This window comes from Narcine bancroftii, chromosome 2, assembly GCF_036971445.1.
Source record: "Narcine bancroftii isolate sNarBan1 chromosome 2, sNarBan1.hap1, whole genome shotgun sequence".
Lineage (NCBI taxonomy): Eukaryota > Metazoa > Chordata > Chondrichthyes > Torpediniformes > Narcinidae > Narcine > Narcine bancroftii.
The window spans coordinates 327,127,685-327,147,119 of record NC_091470.1 but is presented as its reverse complement, the minus strand read 5'-3'; the positions used below and the strand labels follow the sequence as shown (position 1 = coordinate 327,147,119).

Below are 19,435 nucleotides of genomic sequence, written 5' to 3'. Positions count from 1 at the left end.
CCCTCCTTATGTTGAAATCCTAATTACATTTTGGTGATTTCTGAAGTTCCTTAAATGTTTCTAAATTTTAAGAATTGAAACATTAAGTTTCTATGGACAGCTTTTGTACTTTAGCTTGTATTGTAATTTAGTAAAAAAGATTTGCAAAATGTCTAATTATTATACAATCTATGATAGCCTGGGTCTACAGTCAGACTTTTGAGCTGGCTTAATATCATCTTGTAACTCTGTTTCCGAGATGTACTTTTCTTTTCCAATTTTGGATCTTTTCTAATGTCGACTGTGGCACGGTACAGGTACCAAATTTTGTCTGATTTCTGTTGAACTATCATTGGTGGGCTCACTGTCTTTGTTCATCCAAAAGATATCACAAGGTTAATTGCATGAAGCTGATATATTCTTCTTCGTCCAACAATGCTTATGTATACCAATACAGTTACATTGGTTCAGAAAGTTTGACTTCTGTTTTATAATTGCAGTGATTATTTCAAACTCCATATTTGAAGATTTATGTCATGGTATTGTCTTTCATTATAGTGTTTTCTTGCAGATGGAGTTTGAGTGCATTAATCCAAAGAAGAAACAGAAAAAGAGAGGTTATAAAAACTCAGGAATTGTGAGTTTTAAATTGTGCAAGGTAAGAAACGTGGGTTTCTATTACATTCTCGAGGAAGGACTTTATCCTGACAAATGCAATTATTTTCTTCCATTTAAATCTACTACCTTTTTGCTATCTTTCATAATCAAAATTCTGCAATGGCATTATTTCACTTTTATTCATATTTATTTTATATCCATCTTTACATTGTCTATAGAACTCAGAAGTGAACCTATCTTCCCCAAGGGACTTATTAGCTTGCAAAGTACCCAGAGCTTTTTCTATCTTTTTCCTTGTAAAAGGAGCATCTAAATCATCTCTTTCTCTCTAGTTTAGGAAATTCAACATTTGTTTAAAAATGTTTCCATCTAATTTTTACCTCCTACTAATTCGGATTTGTATAGTTTCACATAATATTGTCTAAACATACTATTTATTTCTTTTTGATTATATGTTATAGTAGCAGCTTCTGTTTCCATTGCAATTATCATTCTGGTTGACTCCTCTGGTTTAATTTGCCAAGATAACACTTTGTGTGCCTCCTAGTTCATAATATTTTTAGTTTTTATTATTATTTTTCCATTCTATATGTTTGCAGAGTATTATATTGTAACTTTTTGTTTTCCAATATTCTACATTTTTCTTGTGTTCCTGATATCTGATATTCTTTTTTCCAATTTTGTTATATCCTTCTCTAGACCTTCTAAGTATCTCGCATATTCTCTTTGTGTAAGAAATAATTTGTCCCCTCAAATAAGTTTAAGCATATCCCATATTAGAAAACTATTGTCAGTGGAGGGAAGATTGTTTCCACAAAAAAATTCTATCTGTCTCTTAATAAATTCACCAAAAGCCTTCCTTTTTAATAATGTAGCATTGAGGCATCATCTGTAAATACTTTTTTACTTTTCCATTATCGTGATAGTTAATATTAATGGTGAATGGTTTGATAAAAGTCTTGCCAAATACTCTGTTTTTACCATTGTACTTTGTAACTGGACAGACATTAAAAATAAGTCAATCCTTGTATGTGAATCATGTACTATTGAGTAGAACAGATAGTCTCTTTCTTGGGAATTGAGCCGCCTCCATATATCAATTAGATTTAAATCCTTCATAAATGATAGTGTTGTTTTTCCAGCTTTCGCCCTTGTTACTGTTCTCACTGATTTGTCCAATATTGGATCTAAACAGAAACTGAAATCTCTTCTAATAAATATATTTTGGTTTACTCCTGCAGTTTTAAAAAAGATATCCTTCATAAATACTTTAATTTTAGGCATAAATATTCATAAACATCCATGATTCTGCTTAAATTTTACAATGTGCCATTCCAAATCTTCTAGCTTGATCAGTTAATGTTTCTTCTATTATTATTGATACATTTTTATTAATTAAAATCATCACCACTTTTTTTGATCTAAATAAGGACGATATTACTTGCCCCACTCATCTTTTTAATTTTGCATGTTCCAATTTTGGAGATGTGTTTCTTGTAAAAAGACTATCTGCTTTTTAATTTTTTTCAGTATGCCAAGTCTCATTTTCTCTTTACCAATCTGTTAATTCCATTACCATTAAAATTAATAAATTTTAACGTTCTATCCTGTGGAGCTCGTTGAAAGAATCAAAGACTTGTTGATCCAAACCAAGGCTTTTATTAGCAAAAGACAGGAGCTCTTCACAGGTAGCCGACCAGTTCGGAATGATCCGACCTGGCTAGGGACACAACCCTTTAAGGCCCAGACAGTAGGCGTGGCTAAGCTCTCAGCCAATCGCTGTAAGCGCAGTCTAGATACTGTAACTATATACACTATATACATTGGTGATAGATCTGGACTATCACATATCCATATTCTTCTTCAAAACAATATTTTTAACAGTAAAATCACTTTGACTCTTTAAATAATAAAGTGATCCTTCCCCTTTAAGAAAAACGCACAATATCCCTCCGCCGATGGTATACATAGAACCCCAAAAGCCCACAAAAAATCCTGCAGAATCTCTCGAGGAAGAAGAACCCTTCCCTTTAGTACCATATTTTATTGTTACTTCTTTCGAGGTGCCATTCTTTCCCTTAGACCGGAGTCTTGACCCTGATACCACTTTTCCCAGATTTTATTTCTTTACTGAGCTCTCCGTGAACAATTCTATATGTGTTTAAACAATAAATACAAGACATTTAATAAAAATTAAAAATACAACTTTTGTTACTTTTACTTAGTTCTGTTGTAAATATTTTCACATTTTTCTCCTTGACAACTTTAATCTCTTTTACAAACTTTATAGAAAATCTTCCACCTCATTCTTGGTCTTGAAAAATCACAGTTTCCCTTCCGCTACTTTGACCCTCAAAGTCGCAGCATATATCATTGAATATTTTGTTTTTAGTACTTAGTTGTCTTTTCACTTCAAATTCTTTTTGTTTAATCAAGGTCGGGCTAAAGTCTTGACCTTTCCATGATCAACCTCAGGTGGGCCATTTTTCTGCTTAGAGTAATCATGTACTGCTCCCAGAATTGTTTCCCGTTCTCAGTAGCTTAAAAGTCCCACCAGAACTGGTCTTGGTCTCTGATCGCTGGCTCTTCTGGGTCTGAGTGTTCGGTGAGCTCTCTCGATAAGTAGTTTTTCTTGTAGAGGGCCGCCAAATGCGCCACGCCTAAAGTGGCGACCTGACACCAGGAGCTCGTGGCCTACACAGCCGGCCGAGACGGGCCACGCGCTTCGAAGTCAGCGCTCAACTCAGCAGCACATGGCTGCAGTGCTCCACTCCGATGGCTGGCCAGCGGCAGCCAATTGGATGGAGTTATGGAAACTGCCACACCCGGGGATGAGAGGGGCTCACTGATTGACTGCTCCCCGGGTAGCACTATATGACCAATCCCTGGAAGTGGATCGCAGTGCCACCATTAAGGTGGCATGATGACATCAGAGATTGGCTTCTGAGCCCTTAATAAGTAGAGTTGTCAGCACAATAAATCAGTGCTGAATTCACTCCCATAGTGTGTGTCCCTCCTTTGAGTGTAACCTCTCCAGCAGTAGCAGCCGCTACATTCTCCAAATTTGTCTTTTCCCAACACTTGTGGGATCCATTTTTGAAAAAATATTTACCAGGACCCTTCCCTCAATTCCTTCCTTCAGTCCAATGATTCGGACATTATTCCATCGACTCAAGTTCTCCATGTGGTCCATTTTGTCAAGCAGTCCTTGTTTATCTGACTCCCATTCTATGGCTTTTTTTTCCCCAAAGTCTCAAGTTTCTCATACGTTTTCGTCAGTTTAATCTCTGCTCAACCCCATTCTCTCCATCAGATCTTCTTCAATCTCTTTTATTTAGGTAATTTTCTCTGTTATATTCCCTCATCACCAACGCATGAATTGGTTACTCAAATTCTCTATTTTTTTCCAGGATGATGCTCAATTCTTGACCCGACTCCCCAGTTTTACCTGGTTCTGCTGGTCCCGTTGCCATTTTTGCACGACTGCCTTTCAGACTTTCACCTGATGTTCCTGGTTGAACAGGAGCCTCTTCAGCCTTTTTTCTCGGCTGCCTTGGCATCTTTGTACTAGCTTTATCCATTTTTGATGAAGAAAATCTTGATTTTTCAGGTTTTAACCAACTATTTAGTACTCTTCACGGAGAGCTCAACCAAAAAAGGTCTGTCTAAGTCCTTTGCATGGCCATGTTCCCCTGTTTCGCTCACTCTTAAGCTCTAACTACAAGTTATCATCAGAAAGCAAGTTTTTCGTTAGCTTTGAATTGATACCTTATCCACCATGAAAATTAATTGGCATGTAATTACTTAGTTTTTCCCTTCCTCTGTTTTAAATAATAGTACAATTTTGGTACTCCAGTTAGAAAGCTTAGGTTATATACATTTGGGTTTAGAATTTATTCATTTCAAAGATGCTAAATCCTTTAAGACTGTTTATTTATTATCTTTATCCCAATCAATAATTTGCTTTGAAGTTGTCCTTTATTTTTATGTGGACAAATAAAAGCACAAGAGAGAGGCTGTGGATATTGTAATTCATTCAGTTTTTACGCGATCTCTGCAACTAATTAATTTTAATAGATTATTTCTGGCTGGTCTCTGTCAAGAAACGCATGATAAAACTCAAGTTTTATTTTAAAATAATAAATACACATTTACCTCTGTCATAGGGATGAAGTGTAAAATCCACTTAATCACACCAAGATACCTCCAAAAATATCTCTGACAAAGGTTTTCCAAAAATGGGATTTTCAGATGGCACTAAAAAGTCTAGTATTTTGGATAGTGCAGACAGTTTCCAAAGATTGAAGCAGGATCCTGTGGGCAGAGGAATGGCTGATAGAATTTAATACAGAGAGATGTGAGGTTTAGAGAGATGTGAGGAACAACATGGATAGGATCTATTCACTGGTGTCAGTATCTGGAGAGTATTGTAAAATGTTGTACCTTGAAAATGGAAACGCAAGTAGATAGGGTTGTCAAAACATTAATACCACATTGGACTTCATTAGTCAGAATATTAAGTATAGAAGTTGGGAGGTCATGGTTTCAGGAGATTGGGGAGAGTTTTAACAGGAAATTAGGGTGATTTTTAAAAAAAATATATACACAGGGTGGTGGGTGTATGGAATAGGCTGCTGGAGGAGGTGGTTGAGGCAGGAACTATTGCAATGTTTAAAATAAAATTGAACAGATAAATGGATAAGATGGACTTGGGGGATATAGGCCAAAAGCAGACATGAGACCTTTAGGACCAAAGAGCCTGCTTCCACTCTGTATGATTTTGATTATTTTTAGTTCTTGTTTATTTTGCAGGTTGTGAAGGAATACAGTTTCTTGGATTACATTATGGGAGGCTGTCAACTGAGCTTTACTGTGAGTAGAACATTCTCATTGGTAAAACTGAAATTTGTTCTCTGTTTTGTATTAATGACTTGTTCATGTAGAATTTATCATTTACAGAATTCAACTTGCATTTTTGAATTTGAGAATATCATTTAATTTCCTGCCTTTATACACTCATGACTTTCTTCATGTTTGAAAAAATTGCATATTTTCAAAAGGTTAATTGAATGAATAAAATGCTGATAGAAATATTTAAATGTATTTGGTTTATAGGAATGTTAATTCAATATTCTTCTAAGACCATTGTCAATTCCATAGCCATTATTTAACTAATAGAAGAAATTTGCACAAAACCCCAAGAATCTCATAACTAGATGTTAACTAATTTTGGGCACATTTGTGAGAAAACTAATGCCAGAATGGAACTTGTTATTACCACACCCAAATTATGTCAACAATGGAGTGCAGTAATTTGAGCTTCAGTAAAATGAGGACACTCCCTGTGCTGTGGCACCCTTCCATGCAGATAGAGGAGATGGAATGTCTGTTCATTTACTTCTCTTCTTACCGTCCAGCAGGCCAAGCAATCAGGCCAGGTAAAACACTGAATGCAATATATGAGATTGGACAATTTAGTTGAATGAATGTAATTGCAGAGCTCCTGCAGGACTGTGCCTGAACTTTCTACTGTACATCAGTTTAATTCAAAATTCCACTCCCTGTAATAATAATGTTAATAGGATGAGTAAATTGTATTAAAATGAACTTTTTTTCAAAGAATACAATATTTGTTTCAATCATTGCCCATTCAAGTACCAGAACTTTTCTTTCAAAACTTGAATAAAATAATACATGAATTTCTTTGGAAAGGTAAGATGTCAAGAATTGGTTTAGAAAAATTAATGTGGAAATTTAATCAAGATGGACTAAGACTACCAAATTTTAAGAATTATTTTAAAGCAGTTCAATTGAGGTTTTTGTCCTCCTATTATCAAAGGGGTGAAAAAACAACTTGGATTCAAATAGAAATGAATAAAATTGGTGAAACTATTCTGGAATTAATTTTGTATAAATGGAATAGTGAATTGTTTAAAGGAACAAAAGATTTTTCTGTATTGAAACATATATTAAAAATATGGAATAGAATTCATATTGAGAGAGGAATTAAAAATCATAATTTACCAAAAATGTTGTTAAAACAAAATCTACTTCTTCCTTGACTTTGAATAATTCTTTATTTGACACTTGGTATAGTAAAGATATACAGAGAATAAAAGATTTTTTTGGGGGGATATTTTTTCTTAATTTTTGATCAATTAAAAGGTTCTCAACCTTGCCTTCCCACTCACATACTACCTTAAGAAATCCCTTGTATAAACTATTATTGTATTATTTATATTAGTAACAATTATATAAATAATTATAAATAATACAATTTTTGCATATTATCAATTAAAAATAAATTTGAAAAAGAGACTGGGAGCAGATTTGAGACTCCCTAAACAAAGTCAATTTGAAGATATAATAACAGATACATTTGTTATTAAGAAATTTATTACTAATATGTATATAAAATTACAAGAGACTAAAGAAAAAAGATTTATATAAATCAAAAATCCAACGGGAGAAAGATTTAAATATACAAATTCAGGAGGAGACTTGATCAAAATTATGTTATGAAAGTGTTATGAATACAGTAAGTGTTAGATATCAAATGGTTCAATATAATTTTCTTTATCAATTGTATTATACTCCACATAAGTTAAATGGATTTCATCCTAATTATTCAAATATGTTTTTTTGATGTGTGAAAGAAATAAGGACTTTTTTGCATTCATTGTGGTCTTGTGAAAAAGTGGAAAGGTTTTGGAATGAACTCAGTTTATTAAGGCAAATTATGAAGATAAAGATACCAAAGGATCCAAGAATATTTTTACTTGGAGATATCTATGAAAAAGATATAAAACTGAAATTAGACATATCAAGAAAAAATTTTAAGTATAGCAATAGCAACTGCAAAGAAATGTCCAGCAATATCATGGAAAGATGATAGAGAAGTGTTATTAAGTAGATGGTATAATGAGATGTGAAATTGTACACCTTTAGAAAAAAAATTACGTATAGTTTAAGGAATCGGGTTGAAAATGTTTATAGTATTTGGAAACCATATATGGATTTTATGGATTATTTTCTCTCCACTTTTCTATCTTATCCACTCCTCTTAATTAGTAATTTTTAATAACAATTAATGATTGTCTATGCTAATATTATTGAAAATTAAATGATAGGTGTTTCTTTTACTTTTGGGTGGGGGGGATGGGGAAAAAATAAAGTACTTTTTGTATCATTGGATATGGATATTTGATTAGTATTTTATTCATTTTAATGTAATGATGCAAACAATTAAATCTTTTTTTAAAAATTCCCTATAGATGGAAGAATGCTGCCTTAATTATGGTCTGATAGTGAGGAATTCTATCTGAAATTGGAAGTGTGATAAAAGATGCTACTAATCTGGGAAATTTGATTCCTGACAGTTTATTCCAGGAAGAGTGAGGCAATTCTCACCAGAACCCATCAGCATTGCTTTCGAACTATCATTTCCATGATTTAATGGTTTTTGAAACTGTTTTAAGGAGTTCACTGACCGTATTAACACTGGAGAACTAATGAAGACAAATCTCTCAGTCCATTTGTTCACTAAGATTAATGTTAGCCAAAGGCATTTGAAAGAATAATTTTATTATTTTCTTCCAATAAATGTTCGTTGTTTTCTATTTTGTAGGTTGGAATTGATTTTACAGGCTCTAATGGGGATCCGCGGACACCAACTTCTCTGCATTATCTAAATCCAAATGGATATAATGAATATCAGATGGCAATTTGGCAAATTGGAATCATCATTCAAGATTATGATACGTAATATATTCTGATATTTTGTGTCAATTTATATTAATTTTGAGGCAAAAATTATGTAGTATCCAATTGTAACTGCAGGCATTGCTTCTTGAGAATCAGGGAAAATTTTAAATAGACTGTTACTGGAAACCCAACGTTATCTTAAACTAAAGAGACCAAATATTTTTCATTTTCATTCAATTGAATTTGACCCAAAACTTATTTAACAACTTTCTGCTCCTCTTCTGATCCATTAAACTAGTGGTTCTCAACCTTTTTCTTTTCACTCACATATCACTTTAAGTTTTCCCTTTGTCATAGGTGCTCTGTGATTAGTAAGGGATTGTTTAAGGTGGTATGTGAGTAGAAAGAAAAAGTTTGAAAACCACTGTTTTAATTGTATCTAATTGACTCGTTATGTGCATGGTTTCATAACTCAAGGAAATGGGCCAATGACAATTTTTCTCAAGCAAAATATTTCAATAACCATTGGGTCTAGAGCAATGGTTCTCAACCTTGCCTTCCCACTCACATACTACCTTAAGAAATCCTTTACTAATCACAGAGCCCCAATGGCAAAGGGATTGTTTAAAGTGGTATGTGAATGGAAAGATAAAGGTTGAGAACGACTGCACTAAAATAAACTGACATTAATAATGTCATAATTATCCTACTTGGCTTTGTTAGTTAAATTTCAAAATTGTTACGTTTTTGGTTTCTTTGGTTACCACTGTTTATTTCTGCAGCTGGTTGTTAATTTTGAAAGCAGCCCGTCATTGTTTTTGTATTTGCATTAGTTGGGTATGAAAGTGGGTATTAGGTGGGTATGAAAGTGCATTAGGTGGGTATGAAAGCATGTCATTGTTTTTGTATTTGCATTAGGTGGGTATGAAAGTACATTTTTCTCGTGTTTCCTGTTCAATGGAGAGATAGGAATTTGACGCATGGAAATTATGTTTCTTAAAAGTTTTAGACATAGCATGGTAACAGGCTATTTCAGCCTACGAGTCTGTGCCGCCCAATTTACACCAATTAACTTACATCCCCGGTACATTTCTGTGCAGTTAGAATTTTAACCAACTAGAACATTGACAAGCAGACAAAATCTAGCCTTTGTTAAACAAGCTGCATGGTAGTGTCATTTTCTCAGGTAGAGCTAATCAACTGATTTCTTGTTTGTGCATTTTACACAAACACATTCACAATAATAAGGAACAATGTAGAGTAGAAAAAAAATGCAAGAAAAGAAATGTAAAGAAGCCACAAAGATACACATAGCAATTAAAATGTTGAGGTAAATTCCAGTGCTTTATAAATGTATAATTCCACTATAAAATTGAGTTACATGACTTGGTGTAATGACAGGTTACAGTAATAGAGAACCAATTGTGTTTTTTTTCTTAGGAAATTTAAGACTTAGGAGTGACAAGAAGTCTGAATGGGTCAGATAGGATAGATGTAAAAGGAATGTTGCCATTTATGAATGAGGTGCTGTAATGAAAGATGTTACTAATGAATCAAATGAGCAATTAAGTAGGAGATCTACGTATGGAGTTTAGAATTCAGTAATACAGGAAGTGGTTTGAAACAAACTGCTTGCTTGCTTTTAAAATCAAATTAAACTGATACAATAGAAAAAAGGAAACAAAGCTATGTGTTTGAATTGGGGAGAAGATTAGGATTAGAAATATTGGCACAATCTTGAGTTGAATGACCCAATTTTGTGTTGTTTTTTGCGTAATTGTGCAAATTGGATCTATTGACCAGTTGATAGCCCTGACCACCCACCCCTCCGCCTCTTCCTCCCTGACCCACCTCTAGAACAATGACTCATATGCCAGGTTGTTGTAGATTGACTTCAGCTTTGTGTTCAACACAATCCTACCTCAGATACTGTTGGATGAACTGGGTTCATGAACCCCTCTCTGCAACTGTATCTTGGATTTCTTGATTGAAAGACAACAGCCTGTCCTTCTCTCTTATCAATGACATTTACAGGGAGGAGTGCTTAAAGAGGGCTCAGAGAATCATTGAGGTGGCTTATCATCCAGCCTGTGGTATCTTTGAGACACTACTTTCAAGGTATAGGTACAGAAGCAGAAATATCAGGACAGGCAGGCTGGTGAGACTGTTGAGCAATTCTAGAAACCCATAAATTATTTTTATATATTTATTTTGAACCGCTCTGTATGTATAAGATGTTCTATGTATATACACTATAGACTGGAGATGTGCTGTTTCATTGGGTTGCATATATACAATCAAATGACAATAAACTTGAATTTGATGTACATTTCCTTTTAGTTTTATAAGAAACATAGATAACTACTTCATTTATTCTCTAGAAAATTATCAAGGTGTCGACTTTTGGAGAGGAATGAATCCTATTATGTATTTCTGTGTCTTCTTTCCTTAAGGGGTTTAAGAAAAATAAAGTTTGTAAAATTGTTATGAACATCCATGATTTGTGATGAATATATGGACTAATTTGCAAACCTGTTTTTAATAGTTGGAGGTAATTTTGTATATTGATGCTAAAATTACTTATTCTCTAACTTTTGATACTTTAGAGATTCACAGGCAAACAATTAATTATGATTATGTTCACAGAGACAAATTATTCCCAGCATTTGGATTTGGTGCCCAAATTCCTCCTACCTGGCAGGTAAATATTAAACTAGATTTTTTTTGCATATAAATGTATTAAAATACATCATTTCTGTCTATGATGTACAATGCAATGGCTTTTTTCCTGCAGGTATCACATGAATTTCCACTTAACTTCAATCCTCAAAATCCACTTTGTGGAGGTATGGAACATTTTATTCTGCAATAGTTTTTGATCTGTAAATGAAAAAAGGAGGATATTGTTAAAACCATATTGCATTTCTAAATAGGAAGTACATTGCTCATCTGTTATTACAAAATCATCCCAATAATTAATTTCTATTTTGAAAGTTTTAAAGGAAAAGTTGATGAATTTTCTGATATACAACAGCAACCATCATATTTGAGGTACATGTTCATTTCAGAATTAATCAAACCCAATTTTTCTCACCTCACAGTGGCCTCTGGTTAATGCATATATTTAAAAATGCCAGTCAAGTGCTGCACACTTTTTGTTTGCCTCTTGCCTCTACTCCTGGCTGTGGTAACTAATTCTGAAATCTGACTCCAGTGATACACGGAGTACGAGCTCGGGTGTGTTAGCAGACTGCTACATTTATGAATTCCATTTATCATTGAGTGGATACGTTCTGAAGATTTCAAGATGCAGTTATCAAGAGCTATTTATCAACAACTAATATACCATAATTTTGGATGAGTGCTCTGCTTATAATTGAGCTTGGTTATTTTTATTTGCATAAACCAAGAACCAAATTATTCTGCAATTGGATTCTGAAATTGCACTGGAAAAGTGCTTTGGAAGAAGACGTGAGGCACTGCAGCAAAAAAAGGAGAGTAGGCCATTTTGGAGCAGCCTTTTTGGGAGTGGCAGTGATTGAGGAACAAGTGCAGAAGCTTTGGCTCAAGAGGTGCTGTATGTGAGGGACAAGTGCAGAGGTTTTGGCAAGGGGGCATAGCAGAAGTTCAGGTAAATACAGGATGACTTTATAAGAGTTTATAAAATGAGGGGCATTGTCTGGAGGGACAGTCAGAATGTTGCTCACTAGAGACTTATTTAAGGTGAGGGGAGAGAAGTTTAAGGGAGGGGTGAGGGGAATTTTTTTTGAGTGGTAGGTCCCTGGAACAGGCTGCCAGCAGTAGTGGTGGAAGCAGATATAATAGTGGCATTAAGAGCCTTCCAGATAGACACATGAACATGAAGGGGTTGGAGGAACATTTATCAAATGCAAGAACAGTTTTACTTTGAATTGGACATTGTCTGTCACAGACACGTAAACCAAAGGGGCTGTTCCTGTGCCATATTGTTCTGCACTCTAAGTTGGATAAGGCATTGAACATAGATAGAGATAATATTTAAATTCAAACTTCAATGCTTCTGCTGTAGATTTCTACAGTTTTCTTGAAGTCCAGAAGAAAAGATTCCATTCATTTTTGATATGCTTCTGACAGGGGGTTGAAACTGCAGTTATGCTTCATATTTAGCTTTGAAATCAGCATATTTTTTAACATGTGGAGAAGGGGTGGAGAAATATTGTTCAAAATACCTGATTATTCAGAATGTCTTCCCACTTCAAATCAATCGGCTTAACTCCTTGGATGACAGATAACTGAAAATGTATCTAATTTCTTGCTGTTAGTCCATCAATCTTTCCCTTCATTTATTGGAGACAAATCATTATATTTCAAGAGATCAATTCACATGAATGACCTCTCTTCCTCATCTGATCACACAAGGTCATGAACAATGCCATGCAAGTGTAATGGTTATATTATTTTGAACTAAAATGGAACAAGCAATGGTTTCATATGATGACAGGATTAAATAATATTATGACCTTTTGCCATTCTATGTCCTGCATGTATTGAAATCGAAAACAATAATGCTGGAAGAACTCAGCAGGTCACACAGCATCCATAGTAGGTAAAGATGTACCAAAATTAGACTTGATCCACAGTAAATTATTTACAAAAGGAAAACCATTCAAAGTCTCATCCTGTCTTTAGTTTTGTATCTATGCATTTTCATCACTGTACATTGCTGCATTCATTTCTATTTACACCATTGCCACCATTATAACACCTTGTCCTTGCTCCCCCCTCTGAAGGTCATGGAAAGACTCTAGACTGTGGTGCTTCCTCCACAGTGCTCTTGTGTTGGCTGTGCCAAGCCTCAATGTGTCCTTCAGCATGTATGCCTGCAGCCTGAAATATAACCTCAGGAAAGAGGTATTGATGCCACAAGACTCACACCACCAGGTTCAGGAACAGCTGCTACCCCTCCACCATCAGACTCCTCAACAACAAACTCAATCAGAGACTCATTTAATAACTTGTGCACTTTATTGATTTTTTAAATTCTCTCTGTATTGCACAGTTTGTTTACATTCATTATCTGCTTACAGTTCTTTTTACACATTTATGCTGTGCACAGTTTATTTTTGCACTACCAATTAGTGGTAATTCTGCCACACCCACAGGAAAGAGGAATCTCAGGGGTGTATGTGATGTCATGTACAAACTCTTAACAATCTGAATTTTGCCAGTTGGTAGAATTCCTGCATAGATGTCTGTGTGCTGAAAGACCATCCAGTTAGGGGCAGACCAAAGTGCGTCTTTCACAGAGATTCTGGATGTCTGACGCTATATGTGTCTCTGGGAACAGCCCATAAATCCTCTGTCATGCTGCTGTTAGGGATGAACAATGACAAGGACCGTGACATACATCCTTCACACACTCAATGAATCTGCATTTTATTTCTACTCCACTGCAGCCATCTTGGGGACAATGTGCATTCCAAGTGATGTTCTGGTTGTATAGAAAGAATCTGACTGGGAGAGCTCCTCTCACCTAAATGCTGGCGTTGAATCCATCTATCAGTTTCTGCAGGGCATTCTGTTCTGACAACTGCCTGATGGTCTTGTAGTCAAAGGTGTTTGTCTGGAAAAACTTTTTATGTGAAGGATAGGTAATGTAGCAAAGTCCAGCTGACTGGGACATTTCTTGGCAATGTGCTCGGCACATCTTTTATTATACCTGGGACAGATAGAACCTCAGCACATAGTAGGACTTGGTGCTCTCATACTTTGGTTCCACGCATAGCCTGATGCAGCTTCACATAAAGGCTATCCTCAGGATTAGCGCAACGTTTGGTAGACTCTTGCCCCTGTTGTCTGGCGACTTGTATATGGTGACCCTTCAGACCCTTTTCATCTTGTATCCGTGTATGAATCCAGAAGACTGGCCTGGTGACCACCAGGGTGAAGGTGTGGAGATGGACAGTTTCTGTTAGCCCCCTGCCATTTCCATATCCTATGCCTCCTTTCCTCTCTGATTCTGTCTGCCTGTCTTCCTCCCCGCCCCCGCTTTCCTCATAGAGCCACCCTCCTTCCCAATCATTTGTCGCCTTTCACCTGTTCTATCTATGTCCAATTATCGCCTTTTGCCTATGTTCCTCCCTGAGTCTTTTTATTCAGACACCAGCCTGCTATTTTCTCATGCCTTGAAGGGTTTGGGTGTGAAACACTGGGAATAAATCTTTACCTTCTATGGATACTTTGTGAACAGCTGAGGTCCTCCAGCATCTTTTGCATTTTTACGACAATCACAGTGTCTGAAAATTTTTGTGTTTCACTCTATTGAAATTGACAGAATTGGAGAAAGAATAGCCTTGCTTTTATTCATCTTTCTGACATGCAACAATGGTGAACATTGCGATATCATGTCAGCAAGAATTGCAACTAATTTGAACAAATCAATGTAAATGGCTGGTTAAATTTGTCATTTGCATAAGAGTTGTCAAGATATTGGGAAAATTACCTGCTTGTTGCAAAAAAAATTTGCATGATGAATTTTAATGTTAACAATTAACAATTGTTGATTGGATATCATTGAACAGTGGAGTATTCTTTTGGCACTGTTCTGAAATATCATGTTGAAATGTGAGCTGAAGTTGCAAAATGAGATTGCACCCAAAAGCTTTTTGACATTTCCAGAAATACTTGAAAAAACAATTGAGTTGACACTTGGCTCTTTAAGAAACCAATTGGCTTAAAAAAATATTTGGGTTATGGGGCAAATGTCTTTTGCAAGACTTTACAAGAGCCAGGCCAAGAGCTCTACAACCTTATGTTAATTTTGATGTTTTTGTGATGGAAAGTGAGGGGAGGAGAAAAGTGCCTCCTCCTGGATCATGTCCCCACCAGCTAACAGCAGACCACTGTCTCCCACACTGTCTCAGATCTCATCACATTAGGACATAACAGCCTTTAAACTGATGGTGCCCCACACTTCCTGCTTCTAATTCTTCTCAAAGATCTACAAATAGAACTTTCCTAGCAGGCCCATTTTTTTTTCTGCCTGTTTTTACCCCACTGAACATATCCACTTTTAACTTGACTCCATCCTCTCTCTTGTCCAGTCCCTTCCTACCAACATTTGGAATATCTCTATCCCCGTCACCATTTTGACAAATTCTGATTCCCTGGTCCCCAACAACTTGTCTTCACCAGGAATGTCCAGTCTCTGTACCTCTACATCCCCCATTAGGAAGGACTCATAGCCCTCTGCTTCTTTATGGACCAGCATTCCCTCCACCAACACTCAACTGCTGTGTTCTCACCCTAAATAACTTATCTTTCAATGCCTCTCATTTCCAGTAAATCAAAGTTGTAGCCATGGGCACTTGCATGAGTCCTGGCCATGCCTGCCTTTTTGTTGGCAATGTGGAACCGTCTTGTTTGTGAACTTATCCAGCACCACCCACCTTTGTATCAATAACTGTTTTGGTGTTGCTTCCTGCACCTGTGCAGACAGAACTCATCAATTTTGTCAGCTTTGTTTTCAACTCCCATTCTGAAATTCATGTCAAATTTCTAACTCTTCTTTCCCCTTTCTTAATCTCTCTCCATCTAAGTAGATGAGCTACATTGTGACATTTACTACAAGTTTCACAGCTACCTTGACCATACCTGCTCCCACCCTACCCTCTACAAGGATGCCATTCTGTTCACCCGTTCTTTCTGCTTTCACGCCATCCGTTCAGGATGAGGCCTTCCATTCCAGGACATCTGAGTTGTCCTCCTTGTTCAAACAATGCAGCTCCGGGTGGAGGAGCATAATGGAAGCATGTGGAACAGTGACTCTCCTGGGGAAAATATTTTAAAGGCTGAAATGAAAAAAAGTTTGAAAATAATTTATAGACATTAAAAACTCTTGGAACCTACCTGCTGGGATGGCTGGGAGAGTAAAGAAGACAGCAACAACCAAGTTAACAGTGAGTAAAGAATTGAAGAAAATGGAGAATGTACAGCCTACCTTCACAGTGGAGTCTGGGGCTCAGGTTCCAGAGCCTTCGTGGATGGCGCGTGTAATGTTGCCCTTTCTGAAGCCAGCAGCAGCGTCACCTTCCTGGGGAACCAGGGAAGATGGTGCTGGAGCACGCAGATCTCTCCCGAGGAATACCAGAATGTCGTGCACATGCGCGAAAAGGGCTCCCCCTGCGCATGCTCAGTAGGGAACAACAGACTTGGGAATAGAGACTCATTAGTGCCACCTCTGATGCCTGTAGAATGGAAACATTACAACTTGGGAAGGAGGAAACTTGTTTTTTGGACAGGTAGTGATACCGAAGGAAAAGACCAAGAAGAATCAGAAAAAGATGAAGAAGAAGGAAAAAGTAAAAGTGCAATTATAAAGAGTCTTCCTTAATTATTGAAAGGGCAATTCCAGATGTTAAGAGCAGATGAACAGAATATTAGAAGTGATGTGAAAGATGTCAGATCTGATATGATGAAGTATGCTGAAGAAGTTAAAGAAAAACTTCAAAGAGTGGAATTAATGTGCAGATTTCTAAAAATGATATGGATATTTGCATGGACAGAATCAAAAAAGTTGAAAACTTCTGAGAATGTCTGGGACATACAGAGGAAAGAATTGCTGGGAAAGATTCTGAAAGTAGTGAAAATCCTGTGGATTCCTAAAGTTCTGGGTGAAGAAAACTTTCCTAATGGAATTGAATTAAGGGAGAGTTTTAAGGAGGAAGCCACTGCCCAACTCAGCCACCCAAGGCTGAACTAGTGAAATGTCTACGTTATCAAGATAAAGAAAATAATTTTAAAAGCTGCGGTCAAATGGCAAGACAAAATATGGGACCTGTCATAATTGATGGGAATAAAATCTTTTATGCTGATTTGAGTAAGGAGGTGGAGGATAGAAGAAGAGTTCAATCCAATGAAAGTGATTCAGACACCCAGCTACATTAAAGGTGTTTCTAGATTACAATCTAAATCTTTTTGCGGCAGTGGAAGAAGCAAGAGATTTTGGAGATTATTACTTCATTTAAAGAAGATCAGCAGGGAGTGCGAAGTGTAAGTCCTCAACAAGAAATCCAAAGGGAGGTGATACAGATACAGCATACACCTAAGAGCCATTACAGGTTTCAATCTCTCAACAGGAGTTGCAGACAGGTTTGGAGGAACAAAGTAAAACAGTTATAATTGATGATGGCCAAGTAAATTTTGAATTGGAAGCGGCTGCTGAAAGAACATTTTGAATATAATTTTTTTCTTTCCCCAGTGGGGGGGGTGTCTGATTCCTTGCTTGCTTATCCGTAATGTGCCATATTGTGGCAGGAGCCACAACCCGTATGGTGGAGGGGGGTAGTGCTGTTTATTTTTTTATACATTATTTTTGGGGGTTTTATATCCTTTCTCTATATTTTTCTTTGGGACAGAGATGTTCACAGGAGTTGCTTGTGTTGGTTGATGGAGATGTGGGAGGGTGGAACTGGAAGAGATTTGGATTTAAATAATAGATAGTAATAAAACATTAAATTTTCTTAGTTTTAATGTTAATGGGCTCTATAGTCAAATTAAAAGGAAAATAATTTATGCTTATATGAAGATGAAAATTGATAGAATTTTTGCAAGAAACTCATTTGAAAAAGAACATTTGAATTTAAAAGAGATTGGGTTGGTCAAGTGGTATCGTCATTCTTTAATTCTAAAGCAAGAGGAGTAGTAATATTAATAAAGAAAACATTACTGATGAAAATTCAAAGTGTTATAATAGATCCTGGGGAAGATATGTTTTGGTTCATTCACACATTGTGAAATGTGCACACTTATGAGTCTTTTTTGGCTTGGCTTCGCGGACGAAGATTTATGGAGGGGGTAAAAAGTCCACGTCAGCTGCAGGCTCGTTTGTGGCTGACAAGTCCGATGCGGGACAGGCAGACACGGTTGCAGCGGTTGCAGGGGAAAATTGGTTGGTTGGGGTTGGGTGTTGGGTTTTCCTCCTTTGCCTTTAGTCAGTGAGGTGGGCTTATAATACTTATGAGTATTTATGCACCAAATGTAGATGATGAGAATTTTATATGTGATACTGTTTTACATTGGTCAAACTGTGTGAAAAATATCAATAGGTGGTGATTTTAATTGTTGTTTGGACAATTAAATTGGTAACAAAAATTAAAAGGGCTAACATTATATTGAGTTTGATAAAGGAATTGAATTTAATAGATATTCAGTGCAAGGTGCATTCCTAAGGAGAGATATTATTCTTTTTATCAGCATAGACATGATTCTTATTCAAGAATAGATTTTTTTCTAATTTCTGCACAGTTAGAGGGAACAATTAATTTTTATGAATATAAACCAAGAATTTTACCAGATCGTTATACACTTTTAATCGTATGATAAAGAACCTTCACCATAAAAATAGTATGTTGTTAAAAAGTGAACTTTTGTGATTTTTATCAGAAAACATTCAATATTTTTGGATATAAATTCTAATTCAGCAGAATTTTTTTTAATATGGGAAGGACTTAAATCTTATTTAAGAGGACAGATTATTAGTTATTCAGCTAAAATTAGGAAAGATTATATGAAAGAGATTATCAGGAGGAACAAAATATAGGAGAATTGGAAAAAAGATGCAAAAGAAATTTTCTGAAGAGACCATTAATAAACACAAAACCAATTTAATGCTATTCAGACATATAGAACTGAAAAATTAATTAAAAAAAAAACAAAAAATATTATGAATTGGGAGAGAGGGTCCATGAAGTTTTAACCTGGCAATTAAAAGCAGAACAGACATACAGAATAATTAATACAGTTAAAAACCATTCAGGGATGATTACATATAAATCACAAGAAATAAATGATTCTTTTAAAGAATTTTCTTCTCAGTTATATCAATCAAAATCAATTCAAGATGAAAATAAGATTAACAATTTTTATCTCAAATAGATTTACCTAGTTTGAATGCTCAAGACCAAAAATATTTGAATTCTCCTTTTACAGCGAAGGAGGTAATTGAAGTAATGAGTTCATTACAAAATAGCAAGTCACCAGGGGATGATAGGTTTCCTATAGAGTTTTATTTAAAAAATTTAAGGTTCCATATTTGGAGGTATTAAATCAAGCATTGGAAACACATTCTCTCCTGGATTCTTTTTTTAACAGCAAT

General features: G+C 35.7%; 1 protein-coding gene across 6 annotated transcripts in view; it reads left to right on the top strand.

Annotated features, from left to right (window-relative positions):
- LOC138755639 (copine-3-like) overlaps window positions 1-19,435 on the top strand; it is a 52,868-nt gene that overhangs the window by 22,634 nt on the left and 10,799 nt on the right. For all 6 annotated transcript variants that reach the window (XM_069921997.1, XM_069921995.1, XM_069921999.1 and 3 more), the window contains 5 exons: window positions 551-637; window positions 5,410-5,469; window positions 8,225-8,358; window positions 10,948-11,002; window positions 11,096-11,147. In XM_069921997.1, coding sequence (XP_069778098.1) covers window positions 551-637; window positions 5,410-5,469; window positions 8,225-8,358; window positions 10,948-11,002; window positions 11,096-11,147 — 388 coding nt within the window. The remainder of the gene's footprint in view (window positions 1-550; window positions 638-5,409; window positions 5,470-8,224; window positions 8,359-10,947; window positions 11,003-11,095; window positions 11,148-19,435) is intronic.